The 25,163-nt window shown below is 36.6% G+C and overlaps 2 protein-coding genes across 15 annotated transcripts; one reads left to right on the top strand and one right to left on the bottom strand.

The window, feature by feature from the left end:
* Nucleotides 1-10,807: 10,807 nt before the first annotated feature.
* On the top strand, nucleotides 10,808-11,582 carry LOC110813983 (uncharacterized). The gene has a single exon (XM_022041286.2). It carries the CDS (start codon nucleotides 10,874-10,876, stop codon nucleotides 11,567-11,569), a length of 696 nt encoding a protein of 231 aa, XP_021896978.2. The 5' UTR covers nucleotides 10,808-10,873; the 3' UTR covers nucleotides 11,570-11,582.
* Nucleotides 11,583-12,227: 645 nt separating this feature from the next.
* On the bottom strand, nucleotides 12,228-23,521 carry LOC110813914 (ubiquinone biosynthesis protein (Protein of unknown function, DUF547)). 14 transcript variants are annotated; one of them, XM_088220821.1, is made up of 14 exons: nucleotides 23,180-23,521; nucleotides 22,734-23,017; nucleotides 21,929-22,004; nucleotides 21,763-21,829; nucleotides 21,267-21,356; nucleotides 20,800-20,913; nucleotides 19,519-19,668; nucleotides 18,530-18,661; nucleotides 14,902-15,407; nucleotides 14,149-14,248; nucleotides 13,954-14,013; nucleotides 13,131-13,223; nucleotides 12,919-13,038; nucleotides 12,228-12,825 (listed from the first exon to the last, which is right to left on the bottom strand). In XM_088220821.1, exons 3-14 carry the CDS (start codon nucleotides 21,964-21,966, stop codon nucleotides 12,493-12,495), a joined length of 1,803 nt encoding a protein of 600 aa, XP_088076947.1. In that variant the 5' UTR covers nucleotides 21,967-22,004; nucleotides 22,734-23,017; nucleotides 23,180-23,521; the 3' UTR covers nucleotides 12,228-12,492. The 14 variants fall into 14 exon arrangements, with proteins under 14 accessions (XP_088076947.1, XP_088076949.1, XP_088076948.1 ...); XM_088220823.1 differs by having other exon boundaries at nucleotides 21,929-22,037; nucleotides 22,734-22,854; nucleotides 23,265-23,521; XM_088220822.1 differs by having other exon boundaries at nucleotides 22,734-22,854; nucleotides 23,265-23,521.
* Between the last annotated feature and the right edge of the window lie 1,642 nt (nucleotides 23,522-25,163).

The raw sequence follows: 25,163 nt of genomic DNA, 5'->3' as shown, positions 1-25,163 counted from the left end.
CTCTAAAGTCTGATTCTAGCTCCCAGGTAGTCTCCATTGGCGAGTGGTTCTGCCACACTACCTTTACAAATGATATTTCCCGGTTGCGGAGTATTCTGCTCTTCCGGTCCGTGATACCGACAAGTACTTCCTCATAAAATAAGTCCTATTGCAATGGAAACGGTTCGTGAGCCAAGACATGAGAGGGGTCTAGGTTGTACTTACGTAGCATGGATACATGGAACACATTGTGGACCTTGGAGAGCTCTGGAGGTAGTGCTAGTCTGTAGGCGGCAATACCAATCCTGTCTAAGACTTCATATAGCCCAATAAATCGGGAGTTCAGTTTTTTCCTCATGCCGAATCTATTAATTCATTTGAAAGGAGTGACCTTAAGGAACACCCGGTTGCCTTGTTCGAACGCTAAATCTCTCATCTGGGTGTCCGCATAACTCTTCTGCTTGCTTTGAGCCGTTTGAATGTTCTTTCTGATTTTAACTATTTTAGATGTGGTCTCCTCCACCAACTCCGGGCCGAACAATTTTCTGTCGCCCACTTCTTCCCAACAAATTAGTGATCTACATGGGCGCCCATATAACACCTCATACGGAGCCATGCCAATGCTCGCTTGGTAGCTGTTGTTGTAGGTAAGTTCTATCAGGGGTAGATGGTCATCCCAATGGCCCCCAGAGTCAAGGATGCAAGCTCGAAGCATATCCTCAAGTGTACAGATTGTTCTTTCTGACTGTCCATCAGTTTGAGGATGGAAAGCAGTATTGAGAGACAGCTTTGTTCCCATAGCCTGCTGAAAGCTACTCCAAAACCGAGAAGTGAACCTAGAGTCCCTGTCGGATACCACTGTCACTAGAACTCCATGCAATCTGACTATTTTTCGGATATACATTCTTGCCAACTTGTTCAAGGGATCGGTCATCCTGATGGCTAGGAAGTGGGAAGACTTGGTAAGACGGTCAACAATTACCCAGATGGCGTCATGTCTTGAACGTGCCTTGGGTAATCCCGTTATGAAGTCCATGGTGATATGTTCCCACTTCCACTCTGGGATCGGTAAGGGCTCAAGTAACCTGCTTGGGCGTTGATGCTCTGCCTTGATCTGCTGACATACCAAGCATTTAGATACAAAGTCAGCTATGTCCCTCTTCATCCCATTCCACCAAAACTGGGGTCGCATGCTTTGGTACATTTTGGTGTTTCTGGGATGCAGGGCAAACTTGGAGCTATGGGACTCTGTCATGATGTCTCTCTTTAACTCACTGTCGTCTGGGACACACACCCTGTCCTGAAACCGGAGTAACCTATCGGTAGAGACTCAGAATTCTGAGATCGCTCCCTGTTTTGCATCATTCTTGCGGGCTACTAGGGTGGGGTCGACTGACTGGGTTTCTCTTATTCTCTGTATTAACTCGGGCTGGACAGTCAGACGACCCAAACATGCGACTCTCTTCAGGTCCTGAAGTCGAACCTGTTGTGTGGCCCCAATTTGCCTGCGTTCTGAAACCATTAAATGGGCTAAGATAACTACAGTTTTCTTGCTGAGGGCATCTGCCACCACGTTGCCCTTACCCGGATGATACAAGATATCACAATCATAGTCTTTAAGGAGTTCCATCCACCTTCTTTGACGCATGTTGAGATTATTTTGAGTGAATATGTGCTTTAGACTCTTATGATGGGTATAGATCTGGAAGGTCTCTCTGTATAAATAATGGCGCCAGGTTTTCAAGGCGTGTATGATTGCGGCAAGTTCAAAGTCATGGGTGGGGTAATTCTTCTCATGATTCTTTAACTGTCTGGACCCATAGGCTATGACATTCTCATGCTGCATCAGAACACAACCCAAGCCTAAATAGGAGGCATTACTATAAACTGTATATCCCCCCGATCCACTCAGTAAAACCAGTACGGGTGCGTTGGTCAGCCGCTCCTTTAATTATGAAAAACTTCTCTCACAGTCCTCATTCCACTCAAACTTGGCATTCTTTTTTGTGAGCTTGGTTAGGGGAGCCGCTAGACTAGAAAATCCTTCGACGAACCTGCGGTAATAACCTACCATTCCTAGGAAGCTACGGATCTCCTTAACTGATGTCAACTTTTTCCAGCCAAGTACCGCTTTAACCTTTTCGGGATTCACTGATACTCCTTCCTTCGATATGATATGTCCTAGGAAGGCGGTCTGCTCAAGCTAGCATCCACACTTACTCAACTTTGTATATAGCTTCTTCTTTCTGAGGACCTGCAAAACTTGGGCTAGATGGTGAGCATGCTCTTCTTTGCTTTTTGAGTATACCAAGATGTCATCGATGAACACAATAACAAATTGATCCAAGAATTCTCTGAAGACCCTGTTCATCAGGTCCATAAAGATGGTCGGGGCGTTGGTTAGCCCAAATGGCATGACCAGGAACTCATAGTGTCCGTACCTGGTTCGAAAGACCATTTTGGGGATGTCTTCTGTTCTTATTTTCACCTGATGGTAACCTGATCGCAGGTCTATTTTGGAGAAGACCTGTGCACCCTGCAGCTAATCGAAGAAGTCATCAATTCTGGGGAGGGGATATTTGTTCTTGATTGTGACCTTGTTCAATCCTCTGTAATCAATACACAGTCTCAATGTTCCATCTCCTTTTCTGGCAAACGTGACTCCGGCACCCCAAGGAGACGCACTGTGCCTAATAAAACCATTGTCTTGTAATTCAGTGATCTGTTTCCTCAGCTCTTCCATCTCAATGCGGCTCATGCGGTAAGGAGCAACCGAAATGGGCTGGGTGCCCGGTTGTAGGTCTATAGTGAACTCAACTTCCCTGTCCACCAGCAGTCCGGACAGTTCATCTGGAAACACATCTGGAAAGTCTTGAACTACCAGAATCTCTTGGATACAAATTTTTTTTTTGGGCTTGCCTAGTTAGAGAAAATAGCAAGGTTAAAGTACTTGAAAATTAAGGAAACTTGCCATCAAGGAATAAGTATCAAATAATTTTATTAATTTGTAAATGGCTCTCCATTAGGGGGATTAAATACAACCTTCTTGTTAAAACAATCTATGGTGGCGTGATATGCCGCTAGTCAATCCATCCCTAAAATTACATCAAAATCCCCTGTGTCTAACTCTATTAGGTCTACACTCAATTTTCTATTTACTATTTCCACGGCACAAGCCCTGTAGACAACTTCCTCTAATAGTGTTTCACCCCCAGTAGTAGACACAAACAACATTAAATCAAGTTTATCAGGTGATACATTAAGTTTGGATGCAAAAACATGTGAAACAAATGAATGCGATGCACCAGTATCAAATAAAACATGAGCAATATGGTCACAGATAGTGTACATACCCTGTACCACGTCCAGGTCGGCATCGGCATCCTGCTGTGTGAGGTTATAAACCCTGCCCTGAAAAGGAGATCTTCCTTGGTTCTGGTTCCTCAGGCACTTTCTCGCATAGTGCTGGGCATTACCACATATGCGACAGGTGTTGTTGAGGTGATAGCATGGTCGGTCCCCGTGATCCCTGCCGCAATGCTAATAGATCTTGCCACGTGCTGCCTCTGGAGCCTGAGTGGGGGCTTGGATCGCCAGTCTGAGCCTCTTATTTTATTGGACAGGCGCAGTAGGTGCTGGTCTGCGGGGTGGAGCTGAGGGTCTGTGACTCCCTACTGACTAAGAAAGGGTGTTGAAACTCCTCTCCACGATCTGCGCCTTTGCCAGAACGGCTGAATATGTCTTGAGCTCTAGTACCAATAAGTGCCGCTTGATCTCTGGGCGGAGGCCCCACTGGAACCTCCTGGCCTTTCTGCCCTCATCCATCAATGTCTCAGGGGAGTATCGGCCCAACTCTAGGAACTTACGAGCATATTCCGACACCGTCATGTTTCCCTGGACCAGCTGAACAAACTCTGTCTCCTTTAAATGTCGGATGTGCTCGGGGAGGTACTTCGCATGAAAGGCTGCTAAGAACTGCTCTCAAGTGACTGGCGTAGGCAGGGTTGTCTGCTTGAGCTCCCACCAACGATCTGCTTCCCCCACCAACATGTAGGAAGCAATAGTAACCCTCTACTCAGGAACCACTCTTAAGGTCTTGAAAGTCTTCTCTGTCTCCGCCAACTAGTACTGGGCATCTTCGAAAGAGGACTCCCCTGTAAAAGTAGAAGGGTTTAGTCTCCTGTACCTCTCTACATAGCCCAGGTCAATCAGGGAAGGAGCTGAGTCCCGTGGAAGAGGGACTCGGCCGAGCTGAGGATAGACTGGGGGGCCCTGTGGTGGTACCTACTGATATAATGGGGGCACCGGATCATACTGTGGCAGTGTCGGGCAATACTGTTGCTGAGGCACCGGATTATACTGCGGTGGCGGTGCCGGGTGGTACTGTGGAGGAGCACGCTCTTACTAGGGTGGCTTGGGATCCGCTCGTTGTAGCGGTAGCTCAAACTGTGGTAGTGGGGGAGGGTCGGGTAATTCCCTTCTCTCCTCTCGACCTTGTTGAGCAGCAATGATCCTTTCGAGCATCTCAAATATTCTGTCAACATCTTCCCGAAACGAATTATCCTGGGTTGTTCGGTTTAGTGGGGGTCTCTCTCTCCTCATCTCTCTGCACCTGCATTTCACAAGGAACGGTTGAGTAATAATTCTAAGTTTGGTATTCCTCTAAGTATTATTGTGTAAGGGACGGGTCCGAGGAACACGGCTCTGATACCAACTGTAACGGTCCTGAAAATTAAAAGGAAATGTATATATTTATTCTAAGTACGGAAGCGAAATAAAATAGATTATGATTAACATCCCTTACACAATAATCAAAACGTATAAACTTATGAAAGAATAAACTAACTAAAGAAAATACTATGAATGAATACTATAAGGAAAACTAATAAATTCTTAGGCTTCTACTCGCCGTCTTCCTACAGAACGGGCTTGGGAACCAAGACCTCCTGATCTGAAATGGTTAAATAAGGAATGAGCTACACTAGCCCAGTAAAGATATCACACTATCTCACTGTCACAGAAGTAAATGTTGGTAGAAAACAAAAACGACCAATGGAGTATAATTTATAACAAACTCATTTATCAATAAAAAAAATCTTCACTGTCCACTTACCTCAGTGAGATTCATGAAAATAACTTATGAGAAACAATAACATCATAAACATCATAAGATCATGCACACTCTGTAACATAACACATATCATGCTTTTGTATTTCAATCATCATGCAACAAATTTCTTCTTTTATTAGCCTACTAGTATTCATGGGGATCCATAGGGGGTCCCCGTTATACGTGAACCATTCACATTAATAACTTAATTCGAGAGCCGTCCCCATACCCCGTCCGGTATGGGCGCCAAAACCATAAACCTTAATACCCCGTCCGGTATGAGGGTAAAATGGGCCGTCCCCATACCCCTTCCGGTATGGGCGCCAAAATACATAAAGTCTCCATACCCCGTCCGATATGAGAGACCACGTTCCTGGTAGGGTTCCCTATGGACCCGATTCATCCACCATCTCTCAGGATATCTAGTTAGACTGTCGACGTTATCCATTTATCAATTCACATACCTTTTTTTTATTTTTCTTGATCTCAATTATCCAATCAAACATAAACACGTAAATCAGAAATGGACACCAAATAAGGCAACACAACATCAGGTTCACAATAATTCAAAGCATAATAAATGAAACCATGATTCATGCATACGAAATCATAGAATAAACACATTAGGCACCATACTGCATTTAAAACTGTAAAATAAATCAAACAACACTTGACCGAAAAATACATCAGATTCGGGCTCCATTAGCAACCTTAATTAATTATACATAACTATTAATTCATAACATACCTTTTGATCATTTATTAATATTTAATGCTGTAATAGGAAATAGGGTGAGTGATCCTTACTTGTTTCGGAGTCTAAAATCGGACTCTCATTGCGCCTACGGGCAGTTCCTAGATTCCCTGAATTTTTCTCCGAAAACTGAAACACACTTTCGGTACTTGTACATGTCCCCAAAAAACCCCAAATCAGACCCAAGGCCCTTTCGATCAATTTCAAAATTTCGGCACGGCGGCTCCGCCCGGCTCTGGCGACAGTGCCGCCGCCCACGGCGGCGATCTGCCTTGGGTTGGCCGTTTTCGGCCAAATTTGGCCAAACTTGCATTGGTTCCTGTGATAAAACACCCCTAGGGCCCTCGGTGGGCCAAAAATTTCCAAAAAAACCGAGTTGTGATCGTCGCCGGGTGCGAGTTGTGATTCAGTGTTTTGCTCTGGTCAACCTGTAGAGAAAAGGACGGTGGTTACAGTGGTATAAAAATTACATCGAACGGGAATTGGAAAGGGCCTCATCGGAGGCAAAAATCGAAAAAACCCGCGGCGGCGCCGCTGGATTTCGGCGATGTTTTTCGGTCAATTGGCTGGTGGTTTGGCTCTGATTTGGCCACAGGGAGGCTCAGCATCGAAAAATGAGCCAAGGAGAGAAATTTTACCTCGTTTTGCGGCCGGTTCCTCTAGTGGTTGGGTCATCTTCTCCGGCGAGGGTTCTGGCGGCTAGGGTTTGAGGTTGGGTGTGGATGCGATTATTTATAACCTTCTCTTTTTAATCTGAGACTTCCATCATGATTTAATCTGGACCGTCCGATCGCGATTAAATTGGAAATAAATCTAGACCATCCGTGCGTGATCAAATCTGGGCCGTCTGCACGCGTGAAATCTGGGCCATCCATGTGCACTTTTGATCTGGGTCGTCCGTGCGCACGGGAACGAATCTGGACCGTCCGATTGCCCGCACACGGATCGCCCACGTGTTGCCATCCCGCGTGGCTTCCCACGTCAGCGTCCCTGCAACGCGGCATCTCCTGGTTAGCCGGGGCTGCTGACGCGGCTGCTGACGTGGCGCTATTTTTTTAAATTGTGTTTTGACCCCTGGTTTTTGATTTTCTTTTCAAAAACACCATCAGAATCCAAATTTTCACCACTTTTTCTCAAGATCAATTTCAAATTAAATCCCAAAAATAATTTTACCCCATTTTATTATTATTATTTTTTTATTTCTATTATATTTAATTAAAACCTTATAATTTAATTATTAAAATAAAACAAAATTAGACAAAATTCCAATAAAATAAAAATTTTTGGGTGTTACAAAATGGGCTCTACTTAAGCCTAAATTTGATCCATTAGGCAGCTAGAAGTTGGTAAAAAAATGTGAAGTAAGAGAGGCAACGAAGGAAAGATCTAGATCAAGCATGAGGTGGCAAAGAGATGAAGATGAAGAGGCGTTAAGGGAGGCAAGCTTTTGACTTGCCATATTTCTTCTCCATGCCGATTCTTTTGGCTCCCCTTCACCTATAAATAGAGGATGGGGGAAGGGGGAAGAGGCATGAGAGGCATAAGTGGCCGAGAGAAAAGAGAAGAGACATAGAGGAAATTGTGAGGTGAAAAAAAAGGGAAAAAGCCAAGAATTATGACGATTTTGTAAGAAAAATTGTAAAGAATTCTTGGAAAAACTTTGTTGAAATTGTGAGGGAAATAAAAAAAAAGAGAAAAAACAAGTGAAAGAAGAAGAAAAGGAATGAGCAAGCCACAATAAAAGAAATCCAATAACCCGCGACGTAAGACAAGCATTGATCTTGCCTTTGAATTCAATTTTTGATGAGCTTTTGGATAAATATTTTAATAATATTATGATTATTTTTAGGTCAAGAAAGTGACCAATAATATCTCGAATTTTTGCCAAATTTTCGAGAGAAAAATGACAAGAATTAAGCTGGGACTCTATTAAAATTAAAGTAACGTGTACTATAAGTTATGTAGTTCAGGTATCTTTTTCATAAGAATAAATTCCCATATAGTAAGAATATTTTTTAGTTCTAAATTAGTAAATACTCTAATTGAAGAAAATATAAGTGGAACATCTACCTGAATAAATAGAGAAAATTGATGAAATTATAAAAAGAGACACTGCCCGAGGGAATATATAGAGCAATAAGATAAAAGTGAAAGTTTGAACTAAGATTGCATAGGGCCTAAAGTAAGTAGATTTTATGACTGCATTAAGACTATGTACTTATGAAAATATTAGATTATATTACTGATCTATGAATTTACTAAAGCATATGATGATTTAAGTGAAATTATGTAAATGAGATTTCAAATGTGAATTTGTTTTATGTGTATCACCCACCTAGTATGGGTCGGGTTCCACCTACATTATGTTAGGGAATCATTGTGACTATATTCTGCTATTAATGTATTTTGGGTGTATGCTAATCAGTGTGTACATACTCTGTCATTTTAGTATTTCGAGTAAGAGAATCAGTGAAAGTAATAAGTGTGTTCCTAGACATAATATAGTTGGACAATGTGGGTGAGTGACCTCCATAATGGTGATGCTAGTATAGCTCGTTATGCAATGTAACACTATGATTTTGATTTTGTGAATAACATTTATTAAAGTATGTAAGATATATATATTTTTAATGTGTGCGAAAAGTTATATATATATATATATATAACATGTATTAAGCTATGTTGTCATTGTTTTTTGTATTGAGATTTTGAACCTTACTCTCCTGTCACCTTTCAAATACTAAGGAGACCGCTGCAGAACAACTAGTGATATGAGAGGAAGTTTTGGAAGTTAGACTATGAAATCAAGGTTATTATTTTGTTTTGTATTTGTATTGTAATGTAAGAAAAATTTTAGAGTCTCACACTCTATATTTCAGTTGTACATAATCAAGGGAAGTAAATGCTTCTTCATATTTTTGTATTAATAAATTTTGTTGTTTATCTAAATTAAGTGTAATATGTGCACCGACCATTCCCCTATAAGAAAGGGGGTGAGCCGACACAAATAAAATAAAATGTTACAGAGACCATAATGGTACTTAGGCCATTAGACATATATGGTATAAACAAACTTGAGTACTAGGCAAATTGTTTCTCATTTTGCCAATTTTGGAAAAATAAATGAATGCGTTGTCAATCCTAATCTACCCTGGCTACATTTCGTATATTATATATATATATAACAAAAATATTAATGTATTTATTATAAATTTCTATATATATATAAACATACCCAAATTGGTTTCATATTTATTTGTGTGAAGGTATACATACAAACCTATGGATGCACTTAAAGTCATTTAACCTCCATCTCCACCTACCAAAAGCTTAATAAAAGATCCATGAAATCCTCTAAAATCCCTAAAATCTCTAAATCAACTCTTGTCACTCTTTATCAATTCAGTAATATTCTACCTTTTTTTTAATACATCTCCATGAGAGATCACTCATATCTTTTCTGATCAAGTTTTTAGTGTTCAATTACGTTTCGAGTAACTAGGGTATGTATATTCGAGTAAAATATATAAATATGATATATAAGTTTTCTCTCTAATTGCAGTAAATTTATTTATTTCTTATCATCAATGATCTTTTTTATGTAAAAAGATGTTTGTGGTCCTTGTCTTGACTCCATCTCAATTTCGTGATAGATTTAACGTAATTTTTTTATTTTATATATTACTTAAATTACTCTTTTATATGAATGAGTTTATCTATATCCATATTTACGTAAATAGATATATAGATACATGGACAAATACCATCAATTTTATAATCCTCATTTTTTTGTTTGTATAAAATCTAATATAATGCTAGCTAATCTCGATAACTAATCACTTGATTGCTTATTGTCACGATTGATTTTTTCTTACCCGATAATGTGTATGCTAGCATCCACAATATGTTGGTTGAGTTTTTCGCATACATTTAAGCATAGGCCATGAGAATGCTTTAATTCACGATTGGTTTAGGGAGTTTCATGGTCTAATTATTGACAAATTGTTAAATTTTTTTTTGTTTATTATCAACATACCTAAATGGATTTGTTTATTTATATCGATGTACCTAAATAGACAAATGCATGGATAGACAATCTTCAAATTTTTTTTTTTTTGTTTGCAATAAATCTAATAATGCTAGATAATCTCGAAATCTAATCTCTTAATCGTTTATTCTCATTATTGATTTTTTATTTTTACCTAATAGTATGTTTCCTAGTATCAACAATATATTGGTCAAGTTTTTAGCATGCGTTTAATTCATGATTGGTTCACAGAGTTTCATAATCTAATCATAAATAAATTGTTAAATTTCTTTGTTTCAATTTATTGTTAACTCTAACTTACAGTGTTAATTGTTTGAAAAAGTATTTATTCCTTAGATTAAAATTTTTCTTTCTTCTTTAAATACAAATTATCGGTAAAGAAAATATTATTACTTATAAATGTTGTATTTCGAGTTGACTTTTAATATTTTCTTATTAAATGTGAATTTTAAGTTTAGAGATAAGTTCATCCTACATTTGAGCAAACATTTAAGTTTCAAGTCTCTAAATATTCCATAAGTTAGAAAATATGTATATTCTTAAATGAATAAGTTAAGTGCTCATTGATTATATAGAGTTGAATTAGAAGATAATCATATGTATTTCTTCATGTCTTACTTTCTTTCGATCATGAATATTTATTTAGCTTGAGAATTTACATTCTAATGATTGCAATTCTTATTATCATTATTGTTATATGTATATTTAATTACAATTGAAATTTTTTGATTTACTTTATTTTTTATGTACCTTTTTTTAAATATTGGTGCTTAAAATTAAAAGAAAAAAATTGATTTTTTAATATATATTTTTTTAATTTAAAATTATTATTATTATTATTATTTAATTATTTTATGCAGAAAGTATAAAAAGCAAGATGTCGCAACCTACTGGCTTTACCCATTGGTGCTATCGTTGTAACCTTCGCTTTGCTGGCCAAGGCCAGTTACCTATTTGCCCTGGTTGCAATGGTAGATTCGTAATGCGACTTTCAGACCATGAAGCTAACTATTACATCCAGCTTTTCGAGCCACAGATTCGAGCTTTAACTTCTGATGATGGCACTAGAGGAAGGAGATCAAGGCTATCGGCTGCTATCAACGCTTTCGTGCGGAACATGATGGGTTTTCTAAATCCTGCAAACATACGCCTGCATAATGGTTCTGCTCGCTTCTTTCTTGGTCGTAATCATGACAATGGTAACACTAATCAAGCTAGAATTAATATTGGAGCGAATATTGATGATGGTCAAGAGTCTCTCACTATTGAGTACATTGTTCATATGATAATAAGGAATCGTGATCGGAGTGCCGCCTCTCCTCCAACACCTCAGGCCGTTATTGATGCAATGCCAGTTATTAAGATAAGCAACAAACATCTTGAGATTGACAAGTATTCCCATTGTCCGGTCTGTAAAGAGCCATTTGATCTGGGGATAGAGGCTAGGTTGATGCCCTGCAATCATGTCTATCATGAGAGTTGTATTCTTCCATGGTTGAGGATACACAATACTTGTCCTGTATGTCGATATGAGCTTCATGAGAATGGTGGTCGTCCAGCTAGGAATATGAGGGCCAACACCACTTTTGTTAGAGGAGGGAACAATAGTAGGCATGGTTGGAGGAGATTGTTTTCATGCGTGAGACCTTCTTTTGGTGCATCGAGTTCTAGTTCTTAATAAAAATGGTGGAAGCAATTGATCTGGCACCATCTAAAAGAATGTCGTTCGATAAATTATCTATGTAGATCGTTTATGAATTAAATATTTTATATTTAAACTATATTTATGCATGAAGAGTTTATAGTATCATGTGAATAACTGTTATATTTTTATCAAATTATTTTTCTCAAGTAGGTTTTAACTTTTATGTATGAAAAAATCTGTGCCTATTCTATAACTGTCTAAATTCCTATTTGCAAAAAATAAAATCTCATCATTACATCTTATTCCTTGCCCTAATTAAGATTATACAAAAAAAATTATACTTATAACTAACAAGATCCTAAACAAAGAAAAACAATAACTATTTGTCCCACAAGACTTTAAACTAAATACTATGAAAAATTTAACTCAATTTAATTTCTTTAAACACAAATAACTAAATAAACTCTACATTTCTATTATTAATTTTAAAATAAATTAATTTAATTTTTAAAAGAAACAAATATATAATAATTTTTAACAAAATATTTATAGTAAAAAATATAATTTCAAGTTTTTTTTTTTGAGGAAATGCAATTAAGTGGACATTTAGCATAACTGTAATTTATATATGAATTTTAAGAATATTGTTAATAAAAAATATTGTTAATCTCAGCAACTGAGATTACCAGCCTTCTACACAAATTTATTTTGACTTTTCATTGTCATTTCTGGAATTACAACACCTGAACTTCTGCACCACAGCAGCAGAACTCCTGTTACCAGTTAACATATACAACACCCAGAAGGGATTTAGGTTTTCTAAAAGGCAAAAGATCAAAACTTTAACCAGCCTCATCATTTACACAGAGGCCATGAGTTCAGATTTGCAGCCTACCATCTATCTGAATTTACCCACAAGAACAAGGCCGTAAAGTTATACAAACTTTCACCGGTTTCTATAAACAGGTATTGTTGGACTCAACTTTTTCAGGTAAAAATAAATAACGGAAGCGTGAATCGAAGGGAAAAATGCCACAGTTTCGAGAACCAAGGAGGCTTTGCCGTCTTTGTGATATGCAGTGCTCAACAAATGCAGCTTGATTTGGTGGAAGGTAATGGGATATCCACACAGCTAAATCTGTATCATCCACAAAGCTTTTGGCAAAGCAGTGAAGCATTTTTGGCACCAATAGCTTCCCTTTCCGGCTAATCCCAACAGAAGCTTGAATGAAATCATGCTGAGATTCTTCTAGCTCCATCCTCACATTTTTGGCAGTGTAGATTTTCACCTGCAAATGCATGCTCCTAATATGTTATTAACCAATACAAGGCAAAAAATGTTACCATGTCCTTTGTATAATTCAAAGAATGTTGAAATTTACCGCAGGTGATGAATACATCCCACAACTGAGGGCAAAAGCTACAAGCGGTTCATATGCATTAATTGTAGCCTTCCGTTGTTCGTCTGATAACTTTAGTTTGTGAATGGCAAGAAGCAATGCCTGATGACAGTTTTGAATGAGGAGTTTAATCAGACAGAAAAAGGGGAAGAATAAAGTGAAGAACAATTAAAATATTAAGAGGAAGTTCATACAATTTGCGGCCTGTGAACAGGTGGTTTCATCTTCAGGATTACATATTCAATAGCAGCAGCACTAAAAGAATGCCCCCCAACAGTGTACGCTGCCTGAGAAACAAAAGAAAAAGTAGAAGTTTCACAACAATGATTCTCTAACAATAAAGTTTTGTACAAAATTATAAACATTAGAAATAGCATTTTTTTATTCGTGAAATAGAATTTATATGATGCATGTAAAGAATTCTAGAATAAGGATGAGATGTCGTGTTTTATAGAGAAGTAATCATGTTTTACATATATATGATGCATGTTAAGTATTTGATTCTGCCAGAAAATTGCATCTGATTGGTTAGCAAGAAAACAAAGGGAAAAGACGGAGAAATATTAGAGTTATAGAGAAGTAATCATGTTTTACGTATATATGATGCATGTTAAGTATTTGATTCTTCTTTTTCGGATAACTCTAATATTTCTCCGTCTTTTCCCTTTGTTTTCTTGCTAACCAATCAGATGCAATTTTCTGGCATTTATGTGCATGGATATATACTGATGTAGAGCTCTTTCTTTTTTGGCTTTTGCCTGTAGGGCTCGTACAGGAAATAAAACTGCCAACAACAAAATTCACACTGGAGAAAACATGTAAAGTTATGTTAACAGAAAATTAAATAATAACGAATTTTCTCAATCAATCTACACTTGGGATTTGAAGTGACAATTATGTGATTCGTCAATTATATTAAACAGTTATCAATTTCAGTCAATAAGTTAGTCAAATGGTAGTTTCTAATTTTGTACTAAGGACAATAATGAACTAAATCTTGAAAGCAAGATGACAAACCTTTTGCATCAAAGAGAAAAGCTTCAAGTCACTTCTTGGAACTCCATAGGCCAAGTAAGCCTGCCCATAATTTAGACATAACAGAGAAGTGATGTGAATGATAACTTCTCTTCTACTATCATCAATATGCTTTATAAATTTGACCAGTTCATTTACTGCTCAAACTACATATGTAAAAGAATTAGAGGAACCCACATGCATGATCAGTGCATTATACAAGTTGATCCAGAAAGCAAGCTTCTCATTGCAGTTCAAGTGGATAGGATTCACTCTGGCCAGTTGCTCCACAAGTGTTCTTTTCTCCAAAGTAACAATCAAAATTACACTGATCAGCTCTCGCCCATAAATTATAATTTAATAGTTTTAAAGAGAAAAAGAGATCTACAATGAGTTTAACATCATTTGCCTGACCTGCATAAAATATTAACTACAGACCTTTATTAAGCAATCCCATCATGGAACCAGGTCATTTTTATGTCTAAACCCAAAAGAAGGGAAAAAAAAAGAGCTGGATTATGATCCATCAGAGTAATTCAGAACAAAGAATCAATGGCTCCATGAAGTGGCCACGGAATTAAAAATTTACAGAGATTTTGAGGATCCTTCATTGCATTTGGTGAATGCTACATTAACAAGAGGAGCAGTAAATAGTGAATGTAGCTTATAGAATTAAGAAATAAGTAAAACAAGATGGAAATATAAGAAATGATAAAATGGAAAATAGAGACACGAGAATACAAAAAGCCATTCCGAAAAGGTAATATTAAAGTTGTACTGATACACAAAATGGAAGTAAATCAGGTCAAAGCAGATTAGATAGCAAAGAAATGCTAATAAAAATTCAGCAACAATATTTAGATTCTTTGCAGCCATTTTCAATACTTTATTGTATAAACTCAGATCTTAAAACTTTGCATAAAATGAAACCATAATGGTTATATATCTTACCTGAACCTCCTTAGTGCCCCTGAAGCATATTCTAGCTGATTCTTCCCAACTGACATCCAAGAAACTTCAGTTGCTAATCCATAGTTTCCAATGTTTGCCCAACTTAATTTTCCACGTACTCTATAGGGGTCAAAGACATTCTCTGATGCCAAAAGTTCAGAGTTAGTCTGCATGTCAATTTGAGGGCTTTGCACCAATGATGAGATCATTGAGCGTTCTGATGATGACCACCACAATGAACTAGAAAGATGTTCACGGGGTGATAGAGGTGAACAATGGTTCTCCAATGAAGCTGATTTAGATGGTATAGCTGAATCTGCCAGAGAAATGAATATACTTTTCATACATCTCACCATCTCTTCAGATAGTTGATTAGGGTGATTCCACAGCCCATTAGATGGCATTACTCTATGTATCTTTCTGAAATCTATTGACTCAGTTGATTTGGCAGCTATCTTCTTTGATATTTTCTTCTCACATGAAAGTGCAACCAAGTCAGCTGCATTCTGATGCAAAGTAACATATATCAAATGCTACAATGAACTAATTTTTGGAAGGAATTTGTTGTTAATGCCTGTCTAAGTTATTTCATTAAGTGAGAGAACAATATGGCTAGAGAATGATGTAGGAGAAATTATGATTAATTTGCCTACATTAAAATTTGGCAGTGCACCTAGATATCATAATTAGGATTTTTAAGTATTACACTTGAGAAATCTTAAGCATCACACTTAGGTAGATTGCATCATACAACCAAAAAACAATGAGAAACTTATCAAAGAACTTTTATTGAATAACTTAACTTTCTCAAAAGTGAGATTATGAAAGTATTAACGCTGCTTCCTAAGTAACTTTTCCCAAATAAAATTACACTAATACAAATATAAATATTATATGATTAAGGAATACTAATACTGCTTCATCCAAAAAAAAAAGAAATACTAATAATAAGGAAAACATAAATTAGATCGTAAATCATTAAATTTCTAATTAAAATAGAACCCCAATACTAATAAAGTCCTAATCTTAGCCATGCTATTATAATAATCTGTACACTAGCTAGAAATACAATCCCTAATCTATTCAGAAGATCTTTCTTTTTTGAAATAAAAGTTTGGAGTGTATTGATATAGGTGCAAAGGGAGCACCGCCCATGAACAAAGTGTGAGTAATTTACAGATTAGTAAAAATATCTACAATGGAACCAAAATCTTCCAAACTACCAAGGTTGTGTCCTAAAATAATATAACCAAAAAGATGTAACCATTTGTCCTTGATGTTAGCAAAATTCACCTCAAGACGCTCAAAAACTCTATTGTTTCTTTCTTTCCAGATAATCCAGAAGATTGTTAGCGGGATTAGCCTGTAACACTTGTTTTTAGCAGTAAGACTCTCCCAAGCAAGGAGCTCTGCTTTCACAGATCCAGCAATAACCCAGTGACTACCCATAAGGCTATTTTGAAGATCTATTGGAACCCATTATATAACATTTTCCCCTGATTGAAGAGCACTTTGAGTTTTGAAGTGTCGAAGTATCCAATAACACATTGGAGCATCCCAAAAGACCTTTTTGTAAATTTCACGCTTGGTTATCCTCACTAGAGCAAAAGCAATGGAGACATGTAATTGATCATAAACATAAAGGCACTAAAAATAAAATGAAATCAACAACTCGTGAAATTGTTGTCTCATGATCCTTAAGTTGAGGTTCCATTTTCTCAATTGGCAAGCTCCTCTATGCACTTAACTTATATAAAATTCTCTTTAGGTGAAAGATTGGAGGATTTTCGAAATCTTTGCTCCTAGGAAGACATGGCAGATCTTTTGTTCCTCAATTCCAACGAGCTCCCTCTCTTTATCATTCTCTTGAAGGCAAGCTCTTCCGGCCATTGACATGTATGCATCTTCTTGTAGTGAGAGGTTTTAAAATTACATAAAACTACATTCTTCATGTCAAAAATAAGTCGGTAAGTATTGGTAGTCTGCATATCAATTATACTGCCAATGTCACCCTATAAGAATATGTGTGAATATTTCACAAGCTACATCATAGAAGATTGAATCATAGAAGCATGATGAATAGAAACTAAACATTGTCGAGTTACCAACCTATTTATATTGTCCATCCCAACTTGTTTTTGCAGAAGAGCTGGATTGAAAAATTAAGTCGTTCAACTACAGAGAATGAAACAAGGTTCTCGCATAACCCTCATGACTGAAAGGCTTCTTTCCTTTACCTACACAAAGGATTAAGCTTTGAAAAATCGAAGAATGCTTCAAATCTTCGTCTATTTTAACTGTCTAGTTGTGTATAACTTCGGGTAATAAAGCATTATCAAGATTAACATATGTGAATTATAGCTCATTCTCTTCCTCAATATTCCACATATTTAAAGTTTTTCAGAATAGGACATTAGAGAATGACTTATTGGAACTTACAACTAGTGAAAAGCTTTCTTGGAATAGGCCTAAACCAGTTTAAAATAATCGACAAGGTAAAACCTGGTTTAAAAAGGTCAGAATTGAGGCAATATGGAGAAGTTCACTCAAAGGTGTGTGCATGCTTTATGTCTACTTACTGATCACTGGTCATCGACAAATGTCAGTGCTTCAGCGCTAGGCTCTTCTGGTCATGGAGTTTGCAAATCGAGGGTTCAGAGCAAGGTGTTGTGGCCAGATTGATGACAATTAGGCTATGCAATGACCCTTTGGCCTCTTTGTAATGAGTGGTGTTTTCAACTTTCTTTGTGGTGCTTCAGCTATGAGTCAGTTGGATCATTTTAGTATTTTCTAATAATATTAGTACTAATGTTCTTAATTTAATCCTATTTGGTAAAGATTACCTAGGAAGCACTATAGGTATGTTTCTAATCTCTCTCTTAAAAGAACCTTTTTAGTCTCAATAAGTTCAGGTACTCACTAAAGAATGCTTGTGAATTTTCTCTGTCTTTTTAGTTGTGTAAAGCAATCAAATCCTTAAATATGATGCTCAAGAATTCTTAGGCATGACATCTAAGAATTCTTATGTATGATATCTGAGTTCTATATCCAAGATCTTAAGTAAATTAACCATAATTTGTCCTATATCACATCATCATCCCATTTGGACTGCATCAAGTTCCTTAAATAGAAGAAGGCAAATGAAAAAAGAAAAGACCAATTGCAAGTCGCCAATTAATTGATCCAATTGTTGCCACTACTCTTGGACCAATGACAAGTTGGCATTGGGAAGTTACAACCACCTTTGGACCAATGAAAGGTGACATAAGTTGGTCAGCTGTCACCACCTTAGGACCTATCAAAAGTGTAGCATCAAAAAGGTACCAATAAAAACCAGTGTTGCATCACCCTCCCAACAGTTCGGTGCCAACTCATCCTAGGAAAAGAAAAATAAAACACAATAGATACAAGCAAATTATCTTTTAGATCTATTTTACTAAATAGCCTATATAAGACAAAAATATATGAAAAGACTACAATAGATACTATAAAAATACTTTCTACTGCTAGATGCATTTGATCTAAGCTTTATTTTCTTCCTGCATTAGTATCAATACAAACCTTCCTATCTTTATCCCAGTTACCAAAATTAAAAGCCCCCGAGAAAAGATGAAAACTAGGAATCTACCTTCATCACTAACTCTGTACAAGATGATTCAGCAGCACATTCTGATGATTTGTCTCGTGGGTGATGGAATGAATTATCTTCCAGGGAATGACACTGTTCAGAATGCCTCGGACAACTCGAAGAAGGTGAAAGCTGGATAATTTTCAGGGAAAAATACTATCAGAGATGAAACATGGTAGGAATGTGCTATCCAATTGACACACCCAAAAAATAGATTTTAAGATATAGGAGTTAACTTTTCTTCAAATTTCCAAATCAAATAAAGCAGTAAGGACCAAACAAAGCAACTACATTCTAAATCCAACCAAATAAAGCAGTGAGGAGCTTTGATGTTCAAGTTCGTTTCACGTGCTTCTTAGATATGAGAATGGCATCCATAGTGCAAATAATTTTTTATATGGTCAGAGCCGATTATAAATAGATGAAACTCCTTCCCCTACAGTAATTTTTTTAAGGAAGAATAGTTGAGAGAAGAAAACAAAAGAAAAAAGAAATGGCACAATACCATAAAGAGTTTTCTTGCGGTTTCAGAAATGCTCTTAATACGACAGCAAGCTTTGGATGGTGAGTACCATGAATGCTCATTAGAAGTTTGTCTCATAAAATTTATAAAATAGCAAACAATATGGTTTGCTAGTGTGGATTTCATGCTTTGAGTATATAACGAAGTCACTTGAACTAGAAATCAATTGTAAATCAATATGAAGGGTTTTTCTTAGAAGGAAAAAAAGAAAATTCAGGCTACTTAAATCACCAACAAAAATAATACCTTTGTTAATTCAGTTAAAAAAAAAAATGGAAAATTCACAAGGAAAAGGAGACAAGAACAGAGACACGAATAAGTAGTAGACTAAGAAAATGATTTTTTTAAAAAAAAGAAGAATGACAAAGAAAATGTGATAGTCGGGAAAGCTTCTGAGTTAAAGCAAACTCAGAAGCTTTAACTCAGAATTGATTCCTTTCATGGCATAAGAGGGACAAATCCTTACTGAGGGAGAAGATGAATGTCTCAAACGGTATTCTGCAAGTCTCCGCTCATTTCTTTCTTGACTAAGTTGGAAATGCAAAGAGATTGTTTCTTGTTCTAGTTTTGAGACTGTATCCTCCAGAACTGCAATATTGGATAGAAGCTCCTGAGCCTGGGCAGAAATCAGCAAATTTTGATTTAAAACAATGAAAAGATACAAACAGAAAACTGTCTTCTGTTTCCAGTGGAATGCATAAACTGTAAAAGCAAATAAGGAGAAATGCACTCAATATCATAATTGGATGTCAAACATGTAAAGTTCAAGGTATCTGTTGCCAGACAAATCATCAAATCACAGAGACCTAGGATCTTTATATGCTTATTCTTTTTGCTTAGTTTATAGTTCTTTTAACTCTACCATGGACAGCATGCAAACGCCAGCCGGAATTGTATGCAGCCTGAAACTATTGTCCTGTAACCCTATCAGAGAGGGGAAATAAAATAGACAATTGATTTAGGCATCTTTGTCATCACATTGGTAACCGTTGATCATCAGCAGTATCAATCTAGCAGGAAATACCCCATATTACAGCGATCATGGCTTTTTTATTTTTGTTTATTATTGAATTAATAATTTAAGAAGTATAATGAAATCATTTTTATAAATTAAACCAACAATATTTCTAGGGTATTATATTAACATATTTTAAATCCATTAAAAATTAACTATGTAAGAAATTTTAGCTATTTTAGTTTAAGGGTCTTATGGTAATCCTCTTACACACTATACTACTTAATCTCCATTCCATCCCGAATAATAACATAAGTCCTTCATCTATCCTATTTGACTACCCTTAAACTACCTAAATAGCCCGACATAGTCTGGATGAAAATGAAACTGTCAGGTGAATTCTCAAAGCTAAAAATCAGCTAAGAAGATGGACCGATCTGCTGATGCAAGAGTTGCTCCGAACAGCCTTACATATTTGAGTTTGATGGTAAAACTAAGTAAAAGTTAACACTGGGATTATAAGGAACAGCACCAATTAGGATATCAATGACACATGATCATGCTGTATGCACCCTTCCCAAGGTCACATTACCTATGAAAAAGAGAGATCAGGAGGAACCATATCCCGGTGTCCGTAACATAAGGTATAAAAATGAAACAAACATCCGAGTAACACATTAACAATATTAAATCATTTACTGGAAAATGCTTATTTAATCAATAATGCAAAATTTTTTTATCGCCTCACAATGAAACAACCAATTCAAAGAAAAAATCAACCAAGCAGCATACATGATGTGGGAGACATGAGGGGCTCAATAATTCAACAGTGTTTTCCTCTATAGCTCTTTCCAGAATGGCATGCAGTTCAACCTCTTCTTGCAGCTGCTTTCGTAATCTTTGTACCTGTTTCAATAACAGTTACATAAGAATGGAAGAGCTCCTTTATGCTAGCTACAATATTTAGCTCTACAATATTTATTTTGGGTTCTTCCAGTGTCTATTGATCTAAGAAAACGTCATAACAGGAGAGAATCAGCTCTGGTAACTATGGTCTATTTACCTGGTTTAAATGCCTCAATAATGAATGACAGATCTATAAATAATATATACTCAATCAGTGTAGAGAACTACATAATGAGGGCAATAACCAAAAGTGCCTTCTGGCAACTTGCTTCCTTATGTCATATCCAAAAGGCAATGCAATCAGTGAACAGTTATACAGTGGGGCTCCTAAGTTTTATGTTGGAGGAGCTCACATCTCTCTCAAGTTGAAATCTGGTACAATAAGAAGCATTGCTTTTCTCACAGGATCCAGGACTTCTAGCCTCCCCACTGAGATTACTCCCCTGCACAAATTAGCACATTTAGAGCAAAAAAATAAAGGATAATTTCAAAACTAAAAGGGGAAAAAGATGTGTTAGAACTACTAATGGAAGATATGCCAAAAAATGCGCCCACCAATGTCTCATTTTGAACTGATTCATGGAAAGAGCCATTCAATCTATCAGAATTGTGCCAGTTGGCCACAAAAAACTAGTACTCGATCAAGGGTACAAGAATGAACCCCAAAAATTTAAGGAAAATTTTTTGTGAAGATAAAACTTCAACCAGATAAACATGAGAATAAACTAAATGAATTCAAATATGGAAAAAAAAAAACCAAATGCAAGCATGAAGAAGAAAATCAGAGAACTACTAACACAAATTAAAGCAGATACTTGTGAATTCAAAAACAAGCCAAAAGCAACTCACCTCCAACTGAATTTCTGGATCGCAAAGGCTAATTTCATGAGATGAGCAGTTTGATGTACAACCACTTCTGCATATAATCCCGTCGGACAGTGAGAAGGTAGAGCATTGCAAAAGACCAAGGGTAAAAAGCAACAGATGGAGAAGAAAAACGATGGTGCTGCCTTACTGACTCAAAGCAGATTGCATCACTGGCAAGTCACACATGGTGTAATAATAGAGTTTGGCATTTATCAACTAACAGCCTGCAAAACCCCATATATTCATCTAGCTATTTCCTTGTGAAAACAAGCAGGAAAAAAAAAATCCCAGAATTAGATTACCATAAAAAAATTAGAATACTGTTAATTGGGAAATCTAATTGGGGTTCGCCATTAATAATCTTAGTATAAGTGAAATGCAGGTCATAGTGAGATAAAGTACTAGAGAAAGCACCGCGCCACCTGTGAACATGTAATATAGACAAACAAAACTTAATGAATGCCCAGCTACCAGTCATTTTCAATACAACCATACAAACAAAATTAGGACCCTTATGAGCTCAAAAAGTTTGGCTTCTGATGCAAGACATACAACTAACAGATATAGATAGGAAAACTGTCGAAAAAGAATATGAATGAAAAATTGACACATAATTTGCAATTTGTTGAGTGAATATAACTGACAGTAATTATTTACATTTTCAGTTCATAAAAGTTAGAGCAAAAGATAGAGCAAAGGGAAAAAAAGCAAAGTAAAAATCTCTCAATATTATGAGGATATGATTGCAACCCAACAACAAGAAAAAAAAAAGGGCAAGTTCAAAAGAATTAGGTAAGTCAAAAGGACAGTGCTCCATTAACATACCACAAAAAGCATTAGAGGCTGGGTTTCAGAAGGACAAGTTGGTCCCTTTCACCACCCTTTTCCCTAACTTTTGCAGTGAAGAAAACAATTGACGGAAATATGAAAATGGAGAGATTTCTCACACACACCTGATTATCCCAGAGACTGCATGAGGCTTTGACCGAGATTCTGTGATGTGGAGTAAAGTACGTCAAAAGGGGAAAAGTAAGGAGAAAAACTGAGAGTTTACTTTGCAAAAGAAGTCCCAATCTACAGAACAATGATAAAGAGAATTATACAAGAAAGAAGAAGCAAAAGAACAATTCAAAGGACAGATCTCGGTGGTCCCTTTTCCCCAAGAAAATGTAAAATTGCATAAAGACCATCAACAGCTGCAATAACAGCTCACGGTTCTCATTGCATCTTTTTAACCCTAAAAGACAAACAGAAAAAGACCCTTTTTCAAACTTCAAGAGCAGAGGGAAAGTGAGATTTGAATGCAAACCAAAACAAAAAAACAAAAAAAAAATGTAAAGAGGTCAAAGGGTATAAGAATTTAGACACCACAAAAAGCCCATTTCAGAGCAAGTTTCACCATGAAAACATTCATCAAACTAAAGATACTCCCAGCACCACAGCTTTCTTCAGAGGAAAAAAAGAAGAAGAAAATTGATAGAGACCCAATGTCCCGAAACTGGTTCAGCTTCCCTTTCCCAGCTCTTTTTTCTCTTCCAATCCTGAATTATTGAACTGGATCTCCCTCTAAAAGTTCAAATATTCTCTCGTGACACAACAGAGAAATGACAAAAGAAACAGTTGAACGGCTTCTCAAGCAAATGACGACTCCTATTTTATTTATAGTCTTGGTTGATATCAAACAAAGGAGATGATGAAAACAGGGATTTCAAACAAAGGGAAGGGTAGAATCATGAAACCACTTGACCTGCTAGAAGCATTAAAGAACTATATCCCCACTAATAAATTAGCGAAAGACAAATGTTTTGAAAACATTATGAGCCGTTTGGTTTTACTTTTTTATTTTTTCTTTATGTTAACTTCAAAACTAATTTGATTTGACTTTTCCTTTTAAAAAAAATATTTTTATACAGTATGTAAATATATTATATAAAAAGATAAAATATTATTTCATATAAAAAATTATTTTAAAAAATTAATACAATATAAAATATTATTATATTTTAATTTTTGATAAAATATTTACAAAATAAATGAGGTAAGGGGAAAAGTAGGTGATGAAAAATTTATATACTATATAATTTTTAATTTTTAATTAACTAAAATTAATTGCACAAAAAAAGGATCATATTGAATATATATTTTTATATTTAAAATATTTAAATATATAACTATTATTTACAATCACATTAAATAAATTAAGAATTTTTGTATATTCATATTAAATGAATATATTGTAACACTCAGACCCGAAAATTTGGTGCAGGATAATTTTTCTAGTTATTAAATATATATATATAAATAATTAAAAAATTTATTTTAATTTAATTTTATTTAAATTATTGAGAAAAAATAAAATATAAACAAAATTAAAAATAATTTTGAATAAATGGGGTGTTTTTGAAAGAAAACTTGAAATTAGGGAATAAATCGTAAAAAAGAGGAATTTAGCCACGTGGGATGGCCCAATCAGCAGCTATGGCGAACTAGAGCACCCAGCGTAGCAAAACACGCTGACTTCGGCGCCACACGGGAGGTCACGCGAGCGATCTGCGTGCCTGACGATCCAACAGTCCCGATCACATCCCGCGCGTATGGGCAGGTCAGATGCATTCTCTCTTTAAATGCAATCAGACATGCAAGATCAATTGCGATGAATGGCCGAAATTCGCCCACACAATCGGCCTAAATAAGTAACAATTGGACAGCTTTCCTCGCTCTACGTCGATGTAGATGGACGACCCGGATTAAAGGTATTTAAACCTTTCTTCAGTCGACCACAAACCCTAGCCGACACCCCGCAGGAAAAAAAGAAGAAGGAGGCGGTCAGAGGGAAGACTAGTTGCTGGAGGGACGCTGCTGCTACCGCACCGAAGCCACCGCTGATCGCTGATAAAGATAAAAATTTTCTCCTTCCCACTCGGAACTTAATCTCGAACCTCCCTGTGGCCATATCAGGGCCAAAGGATTGATGGGTGAGCCAGAAACTGCGAGTAAAGCCTGACGAAATCGCCGCGGCCAAAATCTTAACCTTTCTCTGATGACCCCCTTCCCATTTCCTATTTCACATGATTCTCTGACCATTGTATCCACCATCCTTTTCTGTGCAAGTTAGCCGAAGAAGAAACTCCAGCCACGAAGGATAACTGGCAAAGTCGTTGCACCTGGAGACCCCCCCTCCTCCCCGGCTGGTAGGTTCAATTTTTTAGTTTTTCTAGCCAACCAATGCTTCTTAACGTATTTTTTCATATAAATACATGTAAAATCGGCCAAAACCAGTCAAAACCGACCAGGCTGAGGAGAACCGCCGCTGTGAACAGCGGAGTCAACGTCGGAGCACGGCGGCCCTGCCGTGCCAAAACCCTAAAATTGGCCAAAAATGG

This window comes from Carica papaya, chromosome 5, assembly GCF_054855325.1.
Source record: "Carica papaya isolate Zhongbai chromosome 5, ASM5485532v1, whole genome shotgun sequence".
NCBI classification, from domain to species: domain Eukaryota; kingdom Viridiplantae; phylum Streptophyta; class Magnoliopsida; order Brassicales; family Caricaceae; genus Carica; species Carica papaya.
Note: the sequence above shows the minus strand (reverse complement) of the source record. Positions and strands in the feature narration are given on the sequence as shown.